The following is a 23,618-nucleotide window of genomic DNA, read 5'->3' as shown; positions in this document are numbered from 1 at the left end:
ACAATTGCTTCCCTTTTGGCTATTAGTATTACATCAACCTTTACATCAACCTAAAAAAAAAAAAACACCCTAAAAGTTCCAGCCACAGCCACAATTCTCAAGAGACCACTCCCTGTCTTAGGCTACTTTAACAATAACGTTTTTGTTGGACCCTGGCGGAAACTCTTCTATTAGTGATAATACAACCATCTGCATCCATTATGACCGGACCTGGTTGTATTATCTTTAACATATCTTTAACACTGCCAAGACGGATACGGCATTACCCCCATTGAAAGTCAATGGGGGACGGATCTGTTTTTTATTGTGGCAGAAAAAATGGATTCGTCCCCATTGACTTGCATTGGGGGTAATGCCGGATTCGTCTTGCTCCGCATCCCAGGGCGGAAATAAAAATACAACATGCTGCGGTTTGCTCTCCGGTCTGGGAACGCAATGCATTTTGGAGCATTCCGTTCTACTCAGTTCAGTTTTGTCCCCATTGACAATGAATGGGGACAAAACTGAAGCGTTTTTTTCCGGTATTGAGCCCCTATGACGGAACCCAATACCGGAAAACTTAAACGCTAGTGTGAAAGTAGCCTTAGCAAGATCCCCTGGCACCCGCCACTAGTGACTCTGTCAACCATGTAAAAGAGAATAATCCAGTGCCATACTCTAATATTATATAAAATTGAAGACTATACAATACGTATTCAACATGCAGTTTTGTAGTCAACCTCTACTTTCCATGTGAAGGACATTTGCCCTAAAAATTATGGGATATAAATCAGTTTTTATCAGTAAATTATAATTAAAAATGTTATTTTGAACATTATTTACTACTGTATAATAGGGCTGCAGTAAACGATTATTTCAGTAATAGAGTATTCTATCGATTATTTTTTTACGATTAATCGAGTAATCTAATAAGAAAAAATGAATTAATTGTGGCGAAACCAACCTCGCCACTGGGTTTTGGAGGGGCCTGGCTGCTGGCCTCTTGCCCCAGGATTATGGGCCCTCTCATCAGCCAGGCCTCATTTGTTCACAAAGGACTTGAACTAACTTGAACTCCTGGTCTAATTCGTGCCATTTTGGGATGTTAAATGTCTGTGTAGTGAAAAGGGTTGTGACATTGTATGTTTAAATGGTGATTTCTGTTCTGTTGTCCCCACATGTGTATTGGTGATTTCCCTTTGTCTTGAGAGATAATTGGATTGCTCCTCGGGTGTCTCCAGGGCAGAGAGGAGGAAACCATGATGCATTGTGGGGATGTATTGTCTCTGTGTGTCCTACAGTGCTGCATGTCTGTCCTGTGTCACAGTCTTCCTTCTGGTCCCTTAGGGGCGTGTACACCAGATGGGCTGGGTTGTTTTATACCTCCCTGTGGGCGGACCTGTATTTGCAACAACTGTAATAAAAACCAGGCTGGGTGTACCAGCACCTCAGACCACTGCTTGACCCTCAACACGGAGCCTTGTCTCGTTCTTGGGGGGATTTACTGTATGCTGATAGAGACTGATTGCCAGGATTGTAAGCTGATTCCTGTTCGTCTGCTAGCAGCTATTCGTGAGGTTCCAGTTTGGAGTGCTATTTTGTATCCAGTTCGGGAGTTTGGTGTTCTGCAGTAGCTGTGCCTGTCTCTCAGAAAAGGGGCATATCGCCTAAACTGATTTTAACCCCTTGTCTGCTGAAACGGTCCGTTACATTAATAGACTATTTTCCTTTATAAAAAATCATCAGACCCCCTGCCATCAGTCCCTAAAACCCTTCCTTCCCCCCTGTGCGATCAGCCCAAGTGCATCAGTTCCCCCAGTGCCATTAGCTCCCCCCCACCCCAGTGCCATCGTTCCATTCCCCCAGTGCCTTCAGCTCTCCCCCACCCCAGTGCCTTCAGCTCTCCCCACCCGTGCCTTCAGCTCCACTCTCCCAGTGCCATCAGCCCCTCCATGCCATCCATTGCTATGTCTCCCACTCCCCCAGTACCATCAGATCAGCCCCTTCATGTCCCCCAGTGCCATCAAATCAGGCCCTTCATGTCCCACACTGCCATCAGATCAGCCCCTCCATGTCCCCCAGTGCCATCAGATCAGCCCCTCCATGTCCCCCAGTGCCATCAGATCAGCCCCTCCATGTCCCCCACTCCCCCAGTGCCATCAGATCAGCCCCTCCATGTCCCCCACTCCCCCAGTGTCATCAGATCAGCCCCTCCATGTCCCCCACTCCCCCAGTGCCACCAGATCAGCCCCTCCATGTCCCCCATTGCCATCAGATCAGCCCCTCCATGTCTCCCACTCCCCCAGTGCCATTAGATTAGCCCCTCCATGTCCCCCACTCCCCCGTGCCATCAGATAAGCCCCTCAATGTCCCCCACTCCCCCAGTGCCATCAGATTAGCCCCTCCATGTCCCCCAGTGCCATCAGATCAGCCCCTCCATGTCCCCAGTGCCATTAGATCAGCCCCTCCATGTCCCCCAGTGCCATCAGATCAGCTCCTCCATGTCCCCCAGTGCCATCAGATCAGCCCCTCCATGTCCCCCAGTGCCATCAGATCAGCCCCTCCATGTCCCCACTCCCCCAGTGCCATCAGATCAGCCCCTCCATGTCCCCTACTCCCCCAGTGCTATTAGATCAGCCCCTCCATGTACCCCATTCCCCCAGTGCCATCAGATCAGCCCCTCCATGTACCCCATTCCCCCAGTGCCATCAGATCAGCTCCTCCATGTACCCCATTCCTCCCAGTGCCATCAGATCAGCCCCTACATGTCCCCCACTGCCATCAGTCAGCCCCTCCATGTCCCCCACTCCCATCTGCCCCTCCATGCCATCCATTGCCCCCTTCAGTGCCATGTCCCCAGTGCCAGTGAAATAAAATACTTAACTTTCCTGTAGGGGCGCCGCTCCACAGCTCCTTCCTCTTTTTCTCCGCACGCTGCACTGGATCCTGATGTGACCACGGAGCGGTAAGTAATAACAATCAAGGATTTTTTCAATCGAGGAATCGTTTTAGCCCTACTGTGTAATGTGATTATAATTACGCACATGGGAAATTCTCCATATAAAATATTTGTTTTTTGAAGAGGGACTGGTATACTGCACTAGTTTACCATTACCAGCAAACCATTTGAAAGCATATGTCGACCTATATTGCCTGACTTTTTGAATGGCCAAAGATGAACACTTATGGATCAGTGTGTAAAATATCCACTTTTTCACGTAGGCCTATACACATGAACAGAATTGCATCAAATCATGAAGCGATATAGTATTTAGGGTCTAATAAGCTGTTTGAAAACCATGTATACTCTTTCTGGAGCTTTATGATATAAAACGATCAGTTCAAAAAGAGGAACATTTAAAGCGTATCTACACTTTGATGACTTTCCATGATAAGCTATCATGTTGGGTACATTAGAAATTGGAGTATTACTGACCATTATATGATATATATCTGAAATATTTTATCCTTTTTTCCCCTCTGCATCTCTTATTCTCAGCTGTCCCTGAGCTATTAGGTGGAGACTAACTGGTGGGAAAGAAAAACTAGGGCCTCTAAACAGCGTCCCATTCATACCAATGGGAAATAGCACTTGCTTTTTTTCCCACATAAAAAAGGAGCATGGAAAATAGAAGCATTATGCTTTATCTTGATGTGGAATCTGCACTGATTCTTTCATTGTAATGAATGGAAAGCTGAAAAAAAAACAGCATTTTGCTGTCTGAGCGTGAGCTTCAGCAACAAATCAACTGTCTGAGGCTTCTCTCACCTCCCAGTCAGTACCTAGAGCAGGGGTGCACAACGTTTTCTGGTTGGGGACCACATTGCCAGACTGAACCAATGACAAGGGCTGAAAATAAAATTGAAAAGGGTATTAACAACTGAAATACTGCATTTATGGCATATTGAACATACAGTATATATCAGGAATGTCTAGTTACACTTCCAGGACTCCCATCTAATAGGAGAATACCTGAAAAATATATGTGAGTAGCCACAAGACATAGACATACCAGATGGTTGGGGCCTCACAGAATGGTATCAAGGGCCGCATGTGGCCCCCAGGCCGCAGGTTGTGCACCCCTGACCTAGAGCCACGGATATGGCTCTCTGTGACTCACTGGGAGGAAAAGAAGCCCCAACGCAACTCCCCTGAAGGTCTTACAGTACTCCCCCCCCCCTTTTGCTGGCAACAGGGGGAGTGGCTTAGCAGACTTGGGGCATGGTTTATCAGACTTGACGGGCATGGCTAGAGTGTCTGGCTTTTGGGTGTGAAGCAAGTGGCCACCCTACCAATATATAATAAGTAATTTAATTTGTTAAATCTAAACATTATGTATTAACCCCTTTGTGTACCTAGACACAACTGTACATTTTAGGCTACTTTCACACTGGCGTTTCTGGGTCCGCTTGTAAGATCCGTTTCAGGGCTCTAACAAGCGGCCCGAAACGGATCAGTTCAGCCCCAATGCATTCTGAATGGATATGGATCCGTTCAGAATGCATCAATTTGGCTGTGTTTGGTCTCCGTTCCGCTTTTGAGGCGGACACCAAAACGCAGCTTGCAGCGTTTTGGTGTCCGCCTGATGATGCAGAGCCAAACGGATCCGTCCTGACTTACAATGTATCCGTTTTCACTGACACAATATGATGCAATTAAAAACGGATCCGTCCCCCATTGACTTTCAATGAAAGTCAAGACGGATCCGTTTTGACTTAGACTTTTTTTTCAGAGAATAATGCAAGCAGTTCCATTTTGAACGGATACAAGTGTTTGCATTATCGGTGCGGATCCGTCTGTGCAGATACAAGACGGATCCTCACCGAACGCGAGTGTGAAAGTAGCCTAAGATGCAGGATGACTGTATGGATTAGGCTCATGTGCTGAGCCTGTTCTATACACAGCGGGTGCTTGTTGTGTTATACAGCTGACACCTGCCTGCTATAGCCAGGCTTATGACTGTTTAACTCCTCAGAAGCAGCGGGCAATAGAGACTCCTTCTGTCCTCCAATTGCAAGGTACTGATCGGTTGCTATGGTTGACTGGGGTCTTGTAAATGCCTATTAACATACTACAGAATCCTCACAGACTGCAATAGTAAACTATTGTATTCTATGGTATAAGCCAGGGATGGCCAACCTGAGGCTCTCCAGCTCCTGCAAAACTACAACTCCCATCATGCCCGGACAGTCTACAGCTATCAGCCTACAGCAGGGCATGGTGGGAGTTGTAGTTTTACAACAGCTGGAGAGCCGCAGGTTGGCCATGCCTGGTTTAAGCGATAACATTTTAAAAGTAAAAACATTTTTATAAATGTTAGAATAAAAAGAAAATGTAAAAAAAAAAAAAGATTTTACACATTAAAAAATAAATATACCGTATTTTTCGGACTATAAAGAGTCACCTAGGATTTGGAGTAGGAAAATAAGAAAAAAAAAATTTTCCATCAGACCTCAGAGCAGGCCCCCAAATCAGACATCCATTCTTCATCAGACCCCGAATCCTCATCAGACCTCAAATGAGACCCCAAAATCAGACCCCCAATCTACATCACCCTCAGATCAGACTCCCATCAGACCCCTCAGCCTCAGATCAGACATAAAAAATAGATAAACTTACCTTGCTTGCTCCAGATGGCGCTGCTACACTGCAGATTCAGTACTCACTGCTTACTGCACTGCACCGTTTCTTCCGGCCCATGCTACACTGTGACCTTATGTTGCACCGCTATACAAGGTCAGGACACAGTGCACAGCAGGGCGAGGGTAGAAGAATGAGGAGGGTGAGTACAGCTAGCACAGCACTGCCCTCACCTCCCTGTGCCTTCTGCATGCTAATGACCGCTTCCATAATGGAAGCGGTCATTAGCTTTCAGACTATAGGACACACTGCCACTTTTCACTCACTTTTGGGGGGAAAAGTGCGTCTTATAGTCGAAAATATGGTAATTGGTATTTCTGGATCCAAAAATGTCTGATTGACTAAAATATATAAGTAATTATTCTGCACAGTAAATGCCGTAATGGAAAAAACTAGATGGCCATATCACTGTTTTTTGGTCACCCTGACAACCCTTACATATTTCTGTACACAGAAATCAAAAAAACTGTTATACAGTTAGCAATACAAAAAAAAATGTAAAGTTTTTATTTTCTTTAAAAGTAGTAAAACATATAAAAACTATATAAATTTGCTATTGCTGTAATCATATGGACCTACATAATACAGCACAACTTCGTGGTTTCACTTACTCCCTCCCTCGACTTCCCACAAATGTGTAAATTTTACAGTTTCCTTACTTACTATGAAGTCTCTAGCAAATCTAAACACAAGAGCCAAAATGACGTCATGCCAAGTTTAGCTGGAGGAGGAGTTGCATACCACACCACCTACGGTATAAATACCAGCATACCAGACATTCACTGTGGCCTAGACAATTGAAAAAATACGTAATATGGGAAAACACCTTCAGCATTTGTCGAATAGCGTATTCAGTTGTACAGTCGTGGCCAAAAGTTTTGAGAATGACACAAATATTAGTTTTCACAAAGTTTGCTGCTAAACTGCTTTTAGTTCTTTGTTTCAGTTGTTTCTGTGATGTAGTGAAATATAATTACACACACTTCATACGTTTCAAAGGATTTTATCGACAATTACATGACATTTATGCAAAGAGTCAGTATTTGCAGTGTTGGCCCTTCTTTTTCAGGACCTCTGCAATTCGACTGGGCATGCTCTCAATCAACTTCTGGGCCAATTCCTGACTGATAGCAACCCATTCTTTCATAATCACTTCTTGGAGTTTGTCAGAATTAGTGGGTTTTTATTTGTCCACCCGCCTCTTGAGGATTGACCACAAGTTCTCAATGGGATTAAGATCTGGGGAGTTTCCAGGCCATGGACCCAAAATGTCAACGTTTTGGTCCCCGAGCCACTTAGTTATCACTTTTGCCTTATGGCACGGTGCTCCATCGTGCTGGAAAATGCATTGTTCTTCACCAAACTGTTGTTGGATTGTTGGAAGAAGTTGCTGTTGGAGGGTGTTTTGGTACCATTCTTTATTCATGGCTGTGTTTTTGGGCAAAATTGTGAGTGAGCCAGCTCCCTTGGATGAGAAGCAACCCCATACATGAATGGTCTCAGGATGCTTTACTGTTGGCATGACACAGGACTGATGGTAGCGCTCATCTTTTCTTCTCCGGACAAGCCTTTTTCCAGATGCCCCAAACAATCGGAAAGAGGCTTCATCGGAGAATATGACTTTGCCCCAGTCCTCAGCAGTCCATTCACCATACTTTCTGCAGAAGATCAATCTGTCCCTGATGTTTTTTTTGGAGAGAAGTGGCTTCTTTGCTGCCCTTTTTGACACCAGGCCATCTTCCAAAAGTCTTCGCCTCACTGTGCGTGCAGATGTGCTCACACCTGCCTGCTGCCATTCCTGAGCAAGCTCTGCACTGGTGGCACTCCGATCCCGCAGCTGAATCCTCTTTAGGAGACGATCCTGGCGCTTGCTGGACTTTCTTGGACGCCCTGAAGCCTTCTTAACAAGAATTGAACCTCTTTCCTTGAAGTTCTTGATGATCCTATAAATTGTTGATTGAGGTGCAATCTTAGTAGCCACAATATCCTTGCCTGTGAAGCCATTTTTATGCAACGCAATGATGGCTGCACGCGTTTCTTTGCAGGTCACCATGGTTAACAATGGAAGAACAATGATTTCAAGCATCACCCTCCTTTTAACATGTCAAGTCTGCCATTTTAACCCAATCAGCCTGACATAATGATCTCCAGCCTTGTGCTCGTCAACATTCTCACCTGAGTTAACAAGACGATTACTGAAATGATCTCAGCAGGTCCTTTAATGACATCAATGAAATGCAGTGGAAAGGTATTTTTGGGATTAAGTTCATTTTCATGGCAAAGAAGGACTATGCAATTCATCTGATCACTCTTCATAACATTCTGGAGTATATGCAAATTGCTATTATAAAAACTTAAGCAGCAACTTTTCCAATTTCCAATATTTATGTAATTCTAAAAACTTTTGGCCACGACTGTACAGCTGTGCACAAACCTCTGTTTGTTTCACCAGAAAAATAACGCATGCAGCACTAGCCTTCCTGATGAGCTTGCATAAAATTTGCAGCCTCAGAAACTGCCCTATTATTTTAAAATGAATAATATGCTTCTTACAGTTTTATATATATCTTATCAGTTTAAAGAGCACCTCTCAGCACGATCAACCCTATTAAACCAGGCATACTACCTGGTAGGGTTGATCGTGCTGATTAAAATTATTTCTTTCTTTTGTTTTTAGCTTGTACCGCTGCAGAAATATCATTACTTATAAATTAGTTGGAGCACCAAGGGGCTGGCTGTAACCCTAGGATCACTGTTACAGCTATGCCCCGGTGCTCAGTACATTCCCCCTTCTCATTTGACTGCAAGAGAAAAATATCACATCCTGCCCTATCTTCTGGCACATGTGCTTTGGCTTGCAAACTTGGCACCTGCGCTCTACATCTGTTGTTGTTTACCAGTCAGCGCAGATTCACAGTGCGCATTCCACGCGGAAGCGTTCCTCCTCTGTCTCTGAAGCCGCCAGTGCCTCCACTTCCGGGTGTAATGACCTCATTGGCACCTGTGCTCTGTGAATTCTTGCCGCTCAGCAAGCAGCTACAGATCTAGAACACAGCAGACGAGTCTGTGAGCCACAGCGCAGGCGCCAGAAGATAGAGCTAGTCGATATTATAAAAACAAATTGCTGCAGCGCTACATGCTCATATTACTATCCCTCCTTACATAATTTTTTGCGGCTCAGACCTTCACACTACAGCAGACCCAGGAATGTGGACCTTTACAAAAAGTACTTGAGTACTCCTGGTGTAGGGGTTTCAACCTAAAGCAAAACATTTGTTGTTTATATAACTTGGCCTCTATATAAGGCTACATTCACACGTCAGTATTTTTCTATAATCCGATTTTCTGTCCGTTTTTTGCGGATCCGTTGTTCCTGAAAATGTTTCCGTATGTCATCCGTTTTTTGCGGATCCGCAAAAAACGGAAACATGTATAAATTTCAATAAGCAAATAAAGTTGTTTGGATTTATTGAAAAAAAAAAAAAAATTAAAATGTAATTTCCAGGAACGGATTCCGTATAAAACGGATGACATACGGAATGACATCCGTATGTCTTCCGTTTTTTGCGGATCCATTGACTTTGTATTGTACCAGGATCCGATTTTTCAGGAAAAGAATAGGACATGTTTTATATTTAAACGGACATGCGGAACGGAACAACGGAAACGGACAGCACACATTGTGCTGTCCGTTTTTTTCCAGGACCCATTGAAAATGAATGGGTCCAGATCTGTTCCAGAAAAAACGGAACAGATCAGGAAAGAAAAAACGGACGTGTGAATGGACCCTAACTTTGGAGATCCGCTGTCTCACTTCAGCAAATGGCATTTATTATGTAGAGAAAGTTTATACAAGGCACTTACTAATGTATTGTGATTGTCCATATTGCCTACTTTGCTGGCTGGACTAATTTTTCCATCACATTGTACACTTCTCATTTACAGAGGTTATTGCCACCTCTCCAGTACAGATACGACGTGAACGGGAGCAGCTGCATATGCGTGATTATGCATGCTTCCACGGTCCAGGCCACCAGGGTGGTCATATAACCTCTGGAAACAAGCAGTGTATAATGTGATGGAAAAATGAATCCAGCCAGCAAAGGAAGCAATATGGAGAATAACAATACATTAGTAAGTGCCTTGTATTAACTTTCTCTACATGATAAATGGCATTTGCTGAAGTGAGAGAACCCCTTTAAGTTTAGGTGGACAGTCTCCCTAACACGCAGTTCAGTTTGTCTAAGACTTGCTGGGATACTTTTAAAATCGCAGTCCCTTTTTATTGTCGCTTATTTAATTGAAGAATTAACGGTGCTAATGTTGTATTGCACACAAGTCCAGTTTTGACATTGCACACTACAGTATATATGTATATATGTATTTTAAGAGGATTTCCACCAATAACAAAGATGGCCATATACTGTTACATCAGAAGTTATAGGGGTTATCTCAGATTAGGAAAAATTCGGGCACAAGCAGGGATGGAGTAAGATAACAAAATAAGCATTACTGTACTTACCTGTTGAATTGCCCGCTGCTCCGGTGCAGCTGTTTCAGTTCTCCCTGACGGATTTTCCTTACAGGGCTGTAGTGTTGACAATGTGTGACCAATGTTAAGGTCAGTGATTGGTTGCAGTGGTCACGTCTCGTCAGTACTGCAGCCCGTACCTGGCGGAAAGGATTTGGAAGGCAGTGCTGGAGAACTGGGCGATTTAACAGTTAAATAATGCTTATAATTGCCTATGTCCCAATTTTCACTAATCTTGGACAACCCCTTTAACGCAACTAACATAATATTGTACAGTATTGTTTTACTGACACTGCCAATTTTCTGTCTCACTGTGGCAGTATATTGGCTGACACTTTTGTTTTAGCGTCTCAGAAACTGATAATTAACTTGATATTTTTTACCATGTAGCATCGAGAATAAAGTGATAGTATTACCATAAGTTGCTGAGAAGCAAATTTAACGATAGCAACAGAAAAACAAAGATAAAACGTGATAACATACTCTTGCATTTTCCATAGTACATGACCTCCAGGTCCGGCTGTCCACGACATTTATTTGTGATTAGCTCACATTCATCTTGATATGTGTTGCCATCTGAGCCACATACGGGAATATCGCTATTGAGACCCGAACAGTCAGGTGCACATTCGCACTGGGGGCGACCATCTTTCAGAAGACATGTCTTACCAGGTGGGCATTGCACACCATCACAGCTGTCTGTGGGGGGGGAAAAAGAATATTAGACACAAAGTTGCTGCATGTCTAGACAGCATGTCTAAGGCCCCCCATACACATGCATTGTTGGCTGAACCCACCAAGAACACAGTTTAATGTGTACTGGGAGCTTCCAACTGTCTTATAACAGATGATGACGAGGGAGAGAGGAATGGGACGAAAATATTTTCGCCCCGCGGCTTTCTCCCCTTTCCCCATTAAATACCCATTAAAATGTGTATGAAGGACTTGTGAGGGAGTCAGGAGAGCTAGTTGTCAGCCAAACGATCATCTACAAAGTGGCCACCTTAAGTTTACGCAATCTACAGGATTATTAAATCTGTCCTACTCTGTAGTGTAGTGTTCATTTGAATAGGCAGCAGCGCTGCAGTACACAGCCACAGCCAGTACACAGTCAGTGTATGGGGCTGTGTAGTTCCTTCAAACAGCAGATCAGCAATGTGCCTTCAGTCAGACCCCCACCGATCTTATATTGATCACTTATCCTAAGGATAAGCCATCAATAGTAAAGTTACAGAAAACCCCTTTAACCCCTTCATGACTTGCACCATACATGTATGGGCACAAGTCGTGACATTAGAGATGGCTCCCATATCTGCTGGGTGCCTGCTGTCTTATACAGCAAGCACCAGAGGCTGAGTGGTCTTTCCTGTGACTGATGTGTTCCTGGGGAATGGAACAGCTTCCCCGATTCATTCACTTGCTATGGCAGCCTTGGACATTCTGAAGGCTCTGAGGCCTGCTACAATAAAATTGCTTTCAGGACCTGCCTGTGGCATGGCTCGATTGTAACATGGAAAATGTATCATTTGCGTTATTTTTTGTGTCTTTGGTTTGCGGTGCTGCGTCAAATTTATAAGTGGCGTTCTGTTTTATTACCTTTGGCGCAAGTGTGATGTGATTTCGCCACTATCAGTGAAAGTGCTCCATGGAGTTACCTGGCATGGAGATGTGACTTTTTTTTAAATCTAAACACTAAATTTGTCCTCAAAAATACAACACTTCGAAGAACATTATGTGGTTCAGAATGTGTCAATGCAAAGATAAAAAAATGTAGCACAATTTGGCGTGCCCTAATAAGCAACATTTAGCACCAAAATTGCACTGCAATTCTGGCGCAAAATTCTGTCTCAAAAAACACCAACGAACAGTTGTGACTAGCCACGCACCAGAATTATCATCCAGCCTGAGTCACTGTGATAAATCTGGGGAATGTGTAGACAGCCTAAACGTATGCCCTCTGTCGGAGATTTACCTTTCTGTGTTACTCACCTCTGCAAGGCTGACAATTGACCAGTCCTAGGAAGCCCATAAGGCTAATCTTGTTCATTGGAACGGTATAGTTAGACCAGGCTGTGTCAAGATGTCCATCTCCACAGCATTCATCCCATGTCCCTGCAGTAAGTAATATTAAGTTGCATGTGGAACTAGAACCCTCTAGAACCCAGCAAGTGCCACCTGTAAGACATAAGAAAAATGGTATGATTTCTAATAATAATAGCAAGAGTAAATGCATTGTCTTAGAGGGCATCTGTCAGCAGATTTGCACCTATGACCCTGGCTGACCTGTTACATGTGCACTTGGCAGCTGAAGGAATCTGTGTTTGTCCCATGTTCATATGTGCTCGCATGGCTGAGAAAAATGAAGTGTTAATGTATGCAAATCATCCTCTAGGAGCAACAGGGGCATTGCCATTACACCTAGTGGCTCAGCTCTGCAACTGCCACGTCCTCTCTACTTTGATTGACAGGGCCTGGCCCTGTCTATAAAGCCTCATGAACACAAACATGTGGTGTCTATGCCCGTGCTGTGGACCACAAGTGCACAAGCACCAACTGTGTGCACTACTATGCATGCACTACTTTTTTGCGGTGCGGAGGCACGGACAGAAAATCCACGGAAGCACTCAGTAGTGCTTCCGTGGGCTTCTGCTCCGTGCCTCCTTTCCGCACTGTATCTATTCAAGTCAATGAATCTGTATCTGTGATACAGCATACGCTGTTTGTGGGGCGCAAAATGGGCATGCACCTGCTACAGTCGTGTGCATGAGCATGTGAAGAGCGTGTGGCAGTTGCAGAGAGAGCTGAGCCTCTAGGTGTAACAACAACACCCCGTTGCTCCTAGAGGCTCATTTGCATATAAAAAACATAATTTTCTCAGCAATGCGTTTACATATGAACATGAGACCAACACAGATGTCTTCAGCTGCCAAGCACACATGTACCAGGTCAGCCATTGTCATAGGTACAAATCTGCTGACAGAGGCCCTGTAACATAGTAAATCCATCTTTCTATATGACAATGTTAGAATTACATTCAACTATCTGTAAGAATTGCACTTGAATAATGAAAGAATCTATCCTCTAAAAGTGTTATATTATGCAGTCTGTGTGGTTCGTCAGCATTTATCCGATCCAATTTAACATGAGCACACATATTCATTGATTTTAATCTGTATATTCTTGCATCCCTGTTTTTCCACTAACGCAAAAACAACAAAAGCATGCACTACTTTAGTCTGTGATGCAGACACCAAACACGCTGATTGAAGTCTATGGCTCTGTGAAAACCACTGCGGGAATACGGATGTGATCTATGTTCTATCACTGGTACAGTTGAGCTATTTGATTCGTACAAGCTGCCCCGGCTGCTCAAGAGTTTCCCCCTTGATTGACAGGGGCAGACATCTCGTCTGGCCCTATCAATCTTGCGCCTGTAGCATTGCTACGAGTAGCAGGCCATGCGCGGGGGCTCTGCTGCTGCTACTACCTGAGCAGCGCAGATGCCGACTGTGTACGTGCCCCTACACTTCAGGGGTGTCCATATGTGAGTGGAACATGCACATTCAGCTACCTGAGCCGCACAGATGCCAACTGTGCACGTGCCCCTACACTTCCAGGTGTGCCCAGATGTGAGCAGAGCATGCACATTCAGCTACCTGAGCAGCGCAGATCCCAACTGTGCACGTGCCCCTACACTTCCAGGTGTGCCCAGATGTGAGCGGTGCATGCACATTCAGCTACCTGAGCAGCGCAGATCCCAACTGTGCACGTGCCCCTACACTTCCAGGTGTGCCCAGATGTGAGCGGTGCATGCACATTCAGCTACCTGAGCAGCGCAGATACCAACTGTGCACGTGCCCCTACACTTCCAGGTGTGCCCAGATGTGAGCGGTGCATGCACATTCAGCTACACGAGCAGCGCAGATACCAACTGTGCACGTGCCCCAACACTTCCAGGTGTGCCCAGATGTGAGCGGTTCATGCACATTCAGCTACCTGAGCAGCGCAGTTCCCAACTGTGCACGTGACCCTACACTTCCAGGTATGCCCAGATGTGAGCGGTGCATGCACATTCAGCTACCTGAGCAGCGCAGTTCCCAACTGTGCACGTGCCCCTACACTTCCAGGTATGCCCAGATGTGAGCGGTGCATGCACATTCAGCTACCTGAGCAGCGCAGATACCAACTGTGCACGTGCCCCTACACTTCCAGGTGTGCCCAGATGTGAGCGGTGCATGCACATTCAGCTACATGAGCAGCGCAGATACCAACTGTGCACGTGCCCCTACACTTCCAGGTGTGCCCAGATGTGAGCGGTTCATGCACATTCAGCTACCTGAGCAGCGCAGTTCCCAACTGTGCACGTGACCCTACACTTCCAGGTATGCCCAGATGTGAGCGGTGCATGCACATTCAGCTACCTGAGCAGTGTAGATGCCAACTGTGTACGTGCCCATACACTTCCAGGTGTTCCCAGATGTGAGTGGTGCATGCACATTCAACTACCTGAGCAGCACAGATGCCGACTGTGTATGTGCCCCTACACTTCCAGGTGTGCTTAGATGTGAGCGGTGCATGCACATTCAGCTACCTGAGCAGTGCAGATCCCAACTGTGCACGTGCCCATACACTTCCAGGTATGCCCAGATGTGAGCGGTGCATGCACATTCAGCTACCTGAGCAGTGCAGATGCCGACTGTGTACGTGCCCCTACACTTCCAGGTTTGCCCAGATGTGAGCAGTGCAGATGCCGACTGTGCACATGCCCCTACACTTCCAGGTGTGCCCAGATGTGAGCGGTGCATGCACATTCAGCTACCTGAGCAGCACAGATGCCGACTGTGTATGTGCCCCTACACTTCCAGGTGTGCTTAGATGTGAGTGGTGCATGCACATTCAGCTACCTGAGCAGTGCAGATCCCAACTGTGCATATGCCCATACACTTCCAGGTATGCCCAGATATAAGCGGTGCATGCACATTCAGCAACCTGAGCAGTGCAGATGCCGACTGTGTACGTGCCCCGACACTTCCAGGTTTGCCCAGATGTGAGCCTTGCATGCACATTCAGCTACCTGAGCAGCAGCAAAGCCTCTGCACTTGGGCTGATATTTGGAGTAACAGCACACGTGAAAGACAGAACCAGGTCAGATGTCTGTCCCTGTCAATCAAAGGGGATGTGGAGTCTCTTAAGCAGCGTGGCCAGCCCCTCACTGCTCAAGGAGACTGAATTTTGAACAAAAATTGATTTGTACAAATCAACTCCCTCATCTCTAGTCACGGGTTTTTACTGACCATTGGTAGGAGATGCTGTGGAAATCCATTTTTAGCCTAGCAGTGCATGTGGAATACGGATTCCACATGAAGGACAATAAATGGACATACTGACTGTCTTATTACAGACATTATTACAGATACAGACGTGCAAATAAGCTCTAAGAGACACTGACCTTATTTCCCAGAACAACCAATCAGAGCTCAGATTTAGCGGTCATTTACTAACCAGAAATATGCCTATATTAAGCGCATTTCTGGTGCAGATTGTGGCACAAAGGTAAATGTAAAGATGAAAGTTACTTTCTAGTTGGTGGAAATGTAAACCACTTTCATTGAACTTTGCAAAATGGCATTCAACATTCTGTGGCATGGCCTAAACGCACCTCCATGCGCCAAAAATGAGCCAAAAACCTACTTATAGGTGGAATAAACTTAGACTAGATATATTTTTGCACATGGACCGTAAAAAAATAAAATGAAAACTGTGCCAAAAAAGCAATTTTTTGTCACCTAACATCACATAAAGGGCAACACCAACCGATTAAAAAGGCGTATGCCCCCGAAAGTAGTACCAATCAAACTGTCACCTAATCCCGCAAAAAAATTAGACCCTAACTAATCGGTCAAAAAATAAAAAAAGCTATAGCTCTCAGATGATGGAGACACTAAAACATCATTTTTTTTTGTTTCAAAAATGCTATTATTGTGTAAAACTTAAATAAATAAGAAAAAGTATACATATTACATATCGCCACGTTCGTAACTATCTGCTCTATAAAAATGTCACATGACCTAACCCCTCAGGTGAACGCTATAAAAATAAATAAATAAAAACTGTGCTAAAACAACCAATTTTTTGGTCACCTTGCCCTATAAAGTGTTATAATGAATGATCACAAAATCATGTGTACCCAAAAATGGTAAAAATGCAAAAAAAGAGTCCCTGCATAGGACGATCGGCAGAAAAATATAAAAAATATGGCGTTCAGAAAATGGAGACACAAAAACATAATAAAAAAATAAAAATGCTTGATTATGTAAAACTGAAACAAACAAAGTAGACATTTGATATCATTGCATCCGTAACAACCTGCTCTATAAAAAATAGCACATGATCTACCCTGTCAGATGAATGTTGTAAAAAATAAAACAAAAAGTGCCAAAACAGCCATTTTTTGGTTACCTTGCCTGACAAAAAACGTAATATAGAGCAATAAAAAATCATATGTACCCCAAAATAGTACCAATAAAACTGGCACCTTATCCCCTATTTTCCAAAATAGGGTCACTTTTTGGGAGTTTCTATTGTAAGGGTACATCAGGGGATCTTCAAATGCGACATGGCATCTAAAAACCAGTTCAGCAAAATCTGCCTTCCAAAAACCATATGGCGCTCCTTTTCTTCTGCGCCCTGCCGTGTGCCCTTACATCAGTTTACAACCACATGTGGGGTGTTTCTGTAAACCACAGAATCAGGGTAATAAATATTGAGTTTTGTTTGGCTGTTAACCCTCGATATGTTGAAGATCAAAATGGAAAATCTGCCAAAAAAGTGAAATTTAAAAATTTGATCTCCATTTTCCTTTCAGTTTATGAGGTATCACTTTCTGTTTTATAAGCAGAGAAATTGAAATGTTGGAAATTGCAAATTTTTCTAAATTTTGGGTAAATTTGGGATTTTTTCATAAATAAAGGTGAAATATATTGACTCAAATGTATGACTATCATGAAGTACAATGTGTCACGAGAAAACAGTCTCTGAATGGTTTGGATAAGTAAAAGCTTTCCAAAGCTATTACCACATAAAGTAACATATGTCAGATTTGCTAAATTAGGCCTGTCAGGAAGGGGGCAAATGGCCCGGATGTGAAATGGTTAAATAAAAAGTCACATATTAGATATAAAAAGTCGCAGCCATATACTTATGTTTGTGAAAAGGTGCACATCTACCCCGCGATGTGACTCTTTTAATAAAATTGTTGCATGGCCACACACATCACCGATGAACAAAAAGTACACCAGCCATGAAGAAGCGCAGAAATTGCATCAAGGTGACAACTAATTCCGGCAGGAAAAAAGGCGCACTTACTTATATCAGTCTGAAAAATACACACCAACTAAACTATGCCCCCCAAAATCAGTCTAAAACAAAAAACAGTCAAACCAGGAAAAAGAGGCTAAGAAACTGGCGCAAAAGAAAGAGTAAATGCAAAGAGTAAAATAGACTGTCAAAAACACTCAAAACTAGCCCAAAAAAGGCACAAACAACAAAGATAAATGACCCTGATTGATTGACTTCTGATGGTGGATTGAGCCAATTTAATTTACCTGATTGCCCCCAGTCTGGGATCTCCTTGGACCTTCATGAAGGGCTAGCAAGCTCAGAGTGGGATCTTTGGTATGTCGACACAGGACGTAAACTCAGAGTATAACATCTGCATCAAATCTGCTTCGAAAATCTACAGGAGTTACATACAGAGTTCGCTGCCAATCTCCTGCAGATTGAACCCTAGGCTTTGCCAAGTGTGAAATCTGCTGCCGAAATACTCAGTATAAGGGCTCATGTACACAAACATATTTTCTTTCCGTGTCCGTTCCATTTTTTTTTGCGGACCGTATGCAGAACTATTCATTTCAATGGGTCCGCAAAAAAAGCGGAAGTTACTCCGTGTGCATTCCGTTTCCGTATGTCCGTTCCGCAAAAAAAAAAAACAAGTCCTATTATTGTCTGCTTTATGGACAATTACAGGACTGTTCTATTAGGGGCCAGCTGTTCCATTCCACAAAATACGGAATGCACACGGAGGTCATATGAAGTATATTTTGCGGACTGCAAAATACATACGGTCATGTGCAAGAGCCCTAAATTGACATGCTATGGATTTAAAATTCCACACTTCAGGCGCCTTTCCACACAGATTCTGAAAAGGATTTTTTCAGCAGTGTATGGGCTCATGCACATGAACATGTTCCGTTTTTTTACAGGTTCATATGCGGAACCATTCATTTCAATGGGTCTGCAAAAACACAGAAATTACTGTGTAATTCCGTTTCCGTATGTCCGTTCCACAAAGTAGTAGAACATGTCCTATTCTTATCCGTTTTGTGGAAAAAGGACAGGCATTTAATGGATCCGCAAAAAAAAACTGATGCAACACGGACGGATGTCACACAGATGTCATCATTTTTTTTGGCGAATCTGTGTTTTGCGGACCGCAAAATACATACGATCATTTGCATGAGCCCTATGGGTGAGATTTGGCAACATCTAATCCACTTTATGGCTATTGTAGCCTGCATTTGGTGCCTGCAGTTTAATTGTGAAAAATCTACAGTGTATCCGTCCCAAGTAGACATACCCCTAAATATCAGTGCCAACCAGGTAAGTAAAAACTGTGGGTGGGTAGGGAGCTTCAAAATAAATTGGCCCCATTACCAGTGATACTGAGAAATCATTAAACTTTATGGCCGCAATCATGGCATTTACAGTCAGGTCCATAAATATTGGGACATGGACACAATTCTAACATTTTTGGCTCTATACATACACCACAATGGATTTGAAATGAAACGAACAAGATGTGCTTTAACTGCAGACTGTCAGCTTTAATTTGAGGGTATGTACATCTAAAGCAGGTGAACGGTGTAGGAATTACAACAGTTTGCATATGTGCCTCCCACTTGTTAAGGGACCAAAAGTAATGGGACAGAATAATAATCATAAATCAAAATTTCACTTTTTAATACTTGGTTGCAAATCCTTTGCAGTCAATTACAGCCTGAAGTCTGGAACACATAGACATCACCAGACGTTGGGTTTCATCCCTGGTGATGCTCTGCCAGGCCTCTACTGCAACTGTCTTCAGTTCCTGCTTGTTCTTGGGGCATTTTCCCTTCAGTTTTGTCTTCAGCAAGTGAAATGCATGCTCAATCGGATTCAGGTCAGGTGATTGACTTGGCCATTGCATAATATTCCACTTATTTCTCTTAAAAAAACTCTTTAGTTGCTTTTGCAGTATGCTTTGGGTCATTGTCCATCTGCACTGTGAAGCGCCGTCCAATGAGTTCTGAAGCATTTGGCTGAATATGAGCAGATAATATTGCCCGAAACACTTCAGAATTCATCTTGCTGCTTTTGTCAGCAGTCACATCATCAATAAATACAAGAGAACCAGGTCCATTGGCAGCCATACATGCCCACACCATGACACTACCACCACCATGCTTCACTGATGAGGTGGTATGCTTAGGATCATGAGCAGTTCCTTTCCTTCTCCATACTCTTTTCTTCCCATCACACAGTTGTTTTGGCCACGCCTAATGTTTTTGCTATCTCTCTGATGGGTTTGTTGTGTTTTTTCAGCCTAATGATGGCTTGCTTCACTGATAGTGACAGCTCTTTGGATCTCATCTTGAGAGTTGACGGCAACAGATTCCAAATACAAACAGCACACTTGAAATTAACTCTGGACCTTTTATCTGCTCATTGTAATTGGGATAATGAGGGAATAACACACACCTGGCCATAGAACAGCTGAGAAGCCAATTGTCCCATTAATGTTGGTCCCTTAACAAGTGGGAGGCGCATATGCAAACTGATGTAATTCCTACACCGTTCACCTGATTTGGATGTAAATACCCTCAAATTAAAGCTGACAGTCTGCAGTTAAAGCACATCTTGTTCCTTTCATTTTAAATCCATTGTGGTGGTGTATAGAGCCAAAAATGTTAGAATTGTGTCCATGTCCCAATATTTATGGACCTGACTGTATTAGAATAAAATTAGAATTGTGGGCAATGTACAAGAGCAATTGTGTAAATTGTTGCTATTGTTTCACCCAAGGAAAGATTCCAGTTGTAGGCAAAATCCATGTACGGTAACTTTTGTGTTTATGTCTATGTATCTGGACAGCTAGGCGGTGTAAATGCATAGTATGTACACATTTCTGAAAGCATGTACTCCACATTATTGTAAATCAATATTTTCACATACAAAAATACAGTGGTTATTCTCACAGCCAAAGGTAATATTTTTCCACCTTGTATTCAGTTTAACATGTAAATGTGGGTAAGGATTAGATTACATGATGTACATAAATATAGGAAAGACTAAGAAAAATTACAGCACAAAAATAAACAGTGGTGAAAGCAGTCGGCTTTGTATCTATGTTTATGTGGCGTATTGGTGTCTGTTTTAGCAACTACTTGCATTCACACTGTAATGACAATTCTGGAACGTCTATTTTTATTATTTGGTGATGTGCCATTCCTTTATTATTCCTGCTAGAAGTTATGGATGAATTCCTAGCAGTTAGCAATGAAGGTCCAAATGAGGGTTACCAATTGGCAGTGTGCCCTTGCCCAGTCTGACACTATCCAATGAGAGCTGCCAGTATCAGAGTGTGTAGGGACATGCCCGCAACTGGTAATACTCATCTGGACCTTAAATACTAACTGCTAGCAAATTCAAACATCATTTCTAAAAGGAATAATAAAGAAATGTACAGTCGTGGCCAAAAGTTTTGAGAATGACACAAATATTAGTTTTCACAAAGTTTGCTGCTAAACTGCTTTTAGATCTTTGTTTCAGTTGTTTCTGTTATGTAGTGAAATATAATTACACGCACTTCATACGTTTCAAAGGCTTTTATCGACAATTACATGACATTTATGCAAAGAGTCAGTATTTGCAGTGTTGGCCCTTCTTTTTCAGGACCTCTGCAATTCGACTGGGCAAGCGCTCAATCAACTTCTGGGCCAATTCCTGACTGATAGCAACCCTGTCACGAACCGGCAGGACAGGTAGTGAATCCTCTGCACCAGAGAGGCGATGGCGCGGGTTGTACTAGAGGACCGGTTCTAAGCAGTTACTGGTCTTCACCAGAGCCCGCCGCAAAGCGGGATGGATTTGCCGCGGCGGTAACTACCAGGTCGTGTCCCCTAGTAACAACTCGACCTCTCTGGCAACTGATAAGGCGTGGTACACAGGGAGAAGGCAAGAGCGTAGTCGGACGAAGCAGCGGTCAGGGCAGGCGGCAAAGGTTCAAAGGCGAGAGGACGGTAGCAACGGGTACGGCAATAGGTAAGGCAAACTAACATCATAGGGAACGCTTTCTCTGAGGCACAAGGCACAAAGATCCGGCAGAAGGCTGTGGGAGGAGAAGGTATAAATGGGCAGTGCACAGGTGCAGCCTAATTAAGTCAGCACTGCCTCTCACAACCTTAACCCTTAATAACCCCTTTGGACCAGGCACCAATCACTGGTGCACTGGTCCTTTGAATCTAAGAGTCCCGGCGCGCGCGCGCCCTAGAGAGCGAGGACGCACACGCCGAGACGCTGGAGTGCTGCCTGGGGACATACGCTGTGAGCGCTCCGAGACCAGCAGGGGACCCGGAGCGCTCAGCGTAACAAACCCATTCTTTCATAATCACTTCTTGGAGTTTGTCAGAATTAGTTGGTTTTTGTTTGTCCACCTGCCTCTTGAGGATTGACCACAAGTTCTCAATGGGATTAAGATCTGGGGAGTTTCCAGGCCATGGACCCAAAATGTCAACGTTTTGGTCCCCGAGCCACTTAGTTATCACTTTTGCCTTATGGCACGGTGCTCCATCGTGCTGGAAAATGCATTGTTCTTCACCAAACTGTTGTTGGATTGTTGGAAGAAGTTGCTGTTGGAGGGTGTTTTGGTACCATTCTTTATTCATGGCTGTGTTTTTGGGCACAATTGTGAGTGAGCCCACTCCCTTGGATGAGAAGCAACCCCACACATGAATGGTCTCAGGATGCTTTACTGTTGGCATGACACAGGACTGATGGTAGCGCTCACCTTTTCTTCTCCGGACAAGCCTTTTTCCCAGATGCCCCAAACAATCGGAAAGAGGCTTCCTCTGAGAATATGACTTTGCCCCAGTCCTCAGCAGTCCATTCACCATACTTTCTGCAGAAGATCAATCTGTCCCTGGTGTTTTTTTTGGAGAGAAGTGGCTTCTTTGCTGGCCTTCTTGACAGCAGGCCATCTTCCAAAAGTCTTCGCCTCACTGTGCGTGCAGATGCGCTCACACCTGCCTGCTACCATTCCTGAGCAAGCTCTGCACTGGTGGCACTCCGATCCCGCAGCTGAATCCTCTTTAGGAGACGATCCTGGCGCTTGCTGGACTTTCTTGGACGCCCTGAAGCCTTCTTAACAAGAATTGAACCTCTTTCCTTAAAGTTCTTGATGATCCTATAAATTGTTGATTGAGGTGCAATCTTAGTAGCCACAATATCCTTGCCTGTGAAGCCATTTTTATGCAACGCAATGATGGCTGCACGCGTTTCTTTGCAGGTCACCATGGTTAACAATGGAAGAACAATGATTTCAAGCATCACCCTCCTTTTAACATGTCAAGTCTGCCTTTTTAACCCAATCAGCCTGACATAATGATCTCCACCCTTGTGCTCGTCAACATTCTCACCTGAGTTAACAAGACGATTACTGAAATGATCTCAGCAGGTCCTTTAATGACAGCAATGAAATGCAGTGGAAAGTTTTTTTTGGGATTAAGTTAATTTTCATGGCAAAGAAGGACTATGCAATTCATCTGATCACTCTTCATAACATTTTGGAGTATATGCAAATTGCTATTATAAAAACTTAAGCAGCAACTTTTCCAATTTCCAATATTTATATAATTCTCAAAACTTTTGGCCACGACTGTACAATACAGAGTGATAAGAATAATAAATAGTTAAGGCCACTACTACTGCAGTCTCAGAATTATTCAAGCTCTTCACGACAAACGTCTTTTGTTCTTAGTATAGAGCACATATGTGATGCATAGCCTGGTACCAGCTTCTGGCAGCGTTCTTGAGGAATCTTAGTCCATTTTCATGGGCAATGGCCTCCACTTGACCAACATTCTTGGGTTTGCATTCTACAACCACCTTCTTCAAATCCCAACACAGAGTTTCTATGGGGTTCAAGTAAGGTGACTGTGACGACCACTCCAGAATCTTTCAGCACCTCACCTGAAACTTGATGCATACTTAGGATCACTGTCCTGTTGGAAAGTCCAAAGACACTCAAGCTTCAGCCTTCTCATAGGAACCATGACGATTTTGCCAAGGATTTCCAGATAGTTGACTGAATTCATATTGTCTTCTACACACTTCAGGTTTCCAGTGCCAGAGAAAGCAAACCAGCCCCAGATC

At 43.9% G+C, this 23,618-nt stretch overlaps 1 protein-coding gene across 1 annotated transcript in view; it reads right to left on the bottom strand.

Moving 5' to 3' along the window:
* FSTL3 (follistatin like 3) overlaps positions 1-23,618 on the bottom strand; it is a 107,060-nt gene that overhangs the window by 52,101 nt on the left and 31,341 nt on the right. The window contains exons 2-3 of the mRNA XM_040417519.1: positions 12,141-12,326; positions 10,635-10,850 (exon numbers count right to left, since the gene is read on the bottom strand). Of these exons, the coding sequence (XP_040273453.1) occupies positions 10,635-10,850; positions 12,141-12,326 (402 nt within the window). The remainder of the gene's footprint in view (positions 1-10,634; positions 10,851-12,140; positions 12,327-23,618) is intronic.

The sequence above is a fragment of the Bufo bufo genome, chromosome 2, assembly GCF_905171765.1.
Source record: "Bufo bufo chromosome 2, aBufBuf1.1, whole genome shotgun sequence".
NCBI lineage: Eukaryota > Metazoa > Chordata > Amphibia > Anura > Bufonidae > Bufo > Bufo bufo.
Note: the sequence above shows the minus strand (reverse complement) of the source record. Positions and strands in the feature narration are given on the sequence as shown.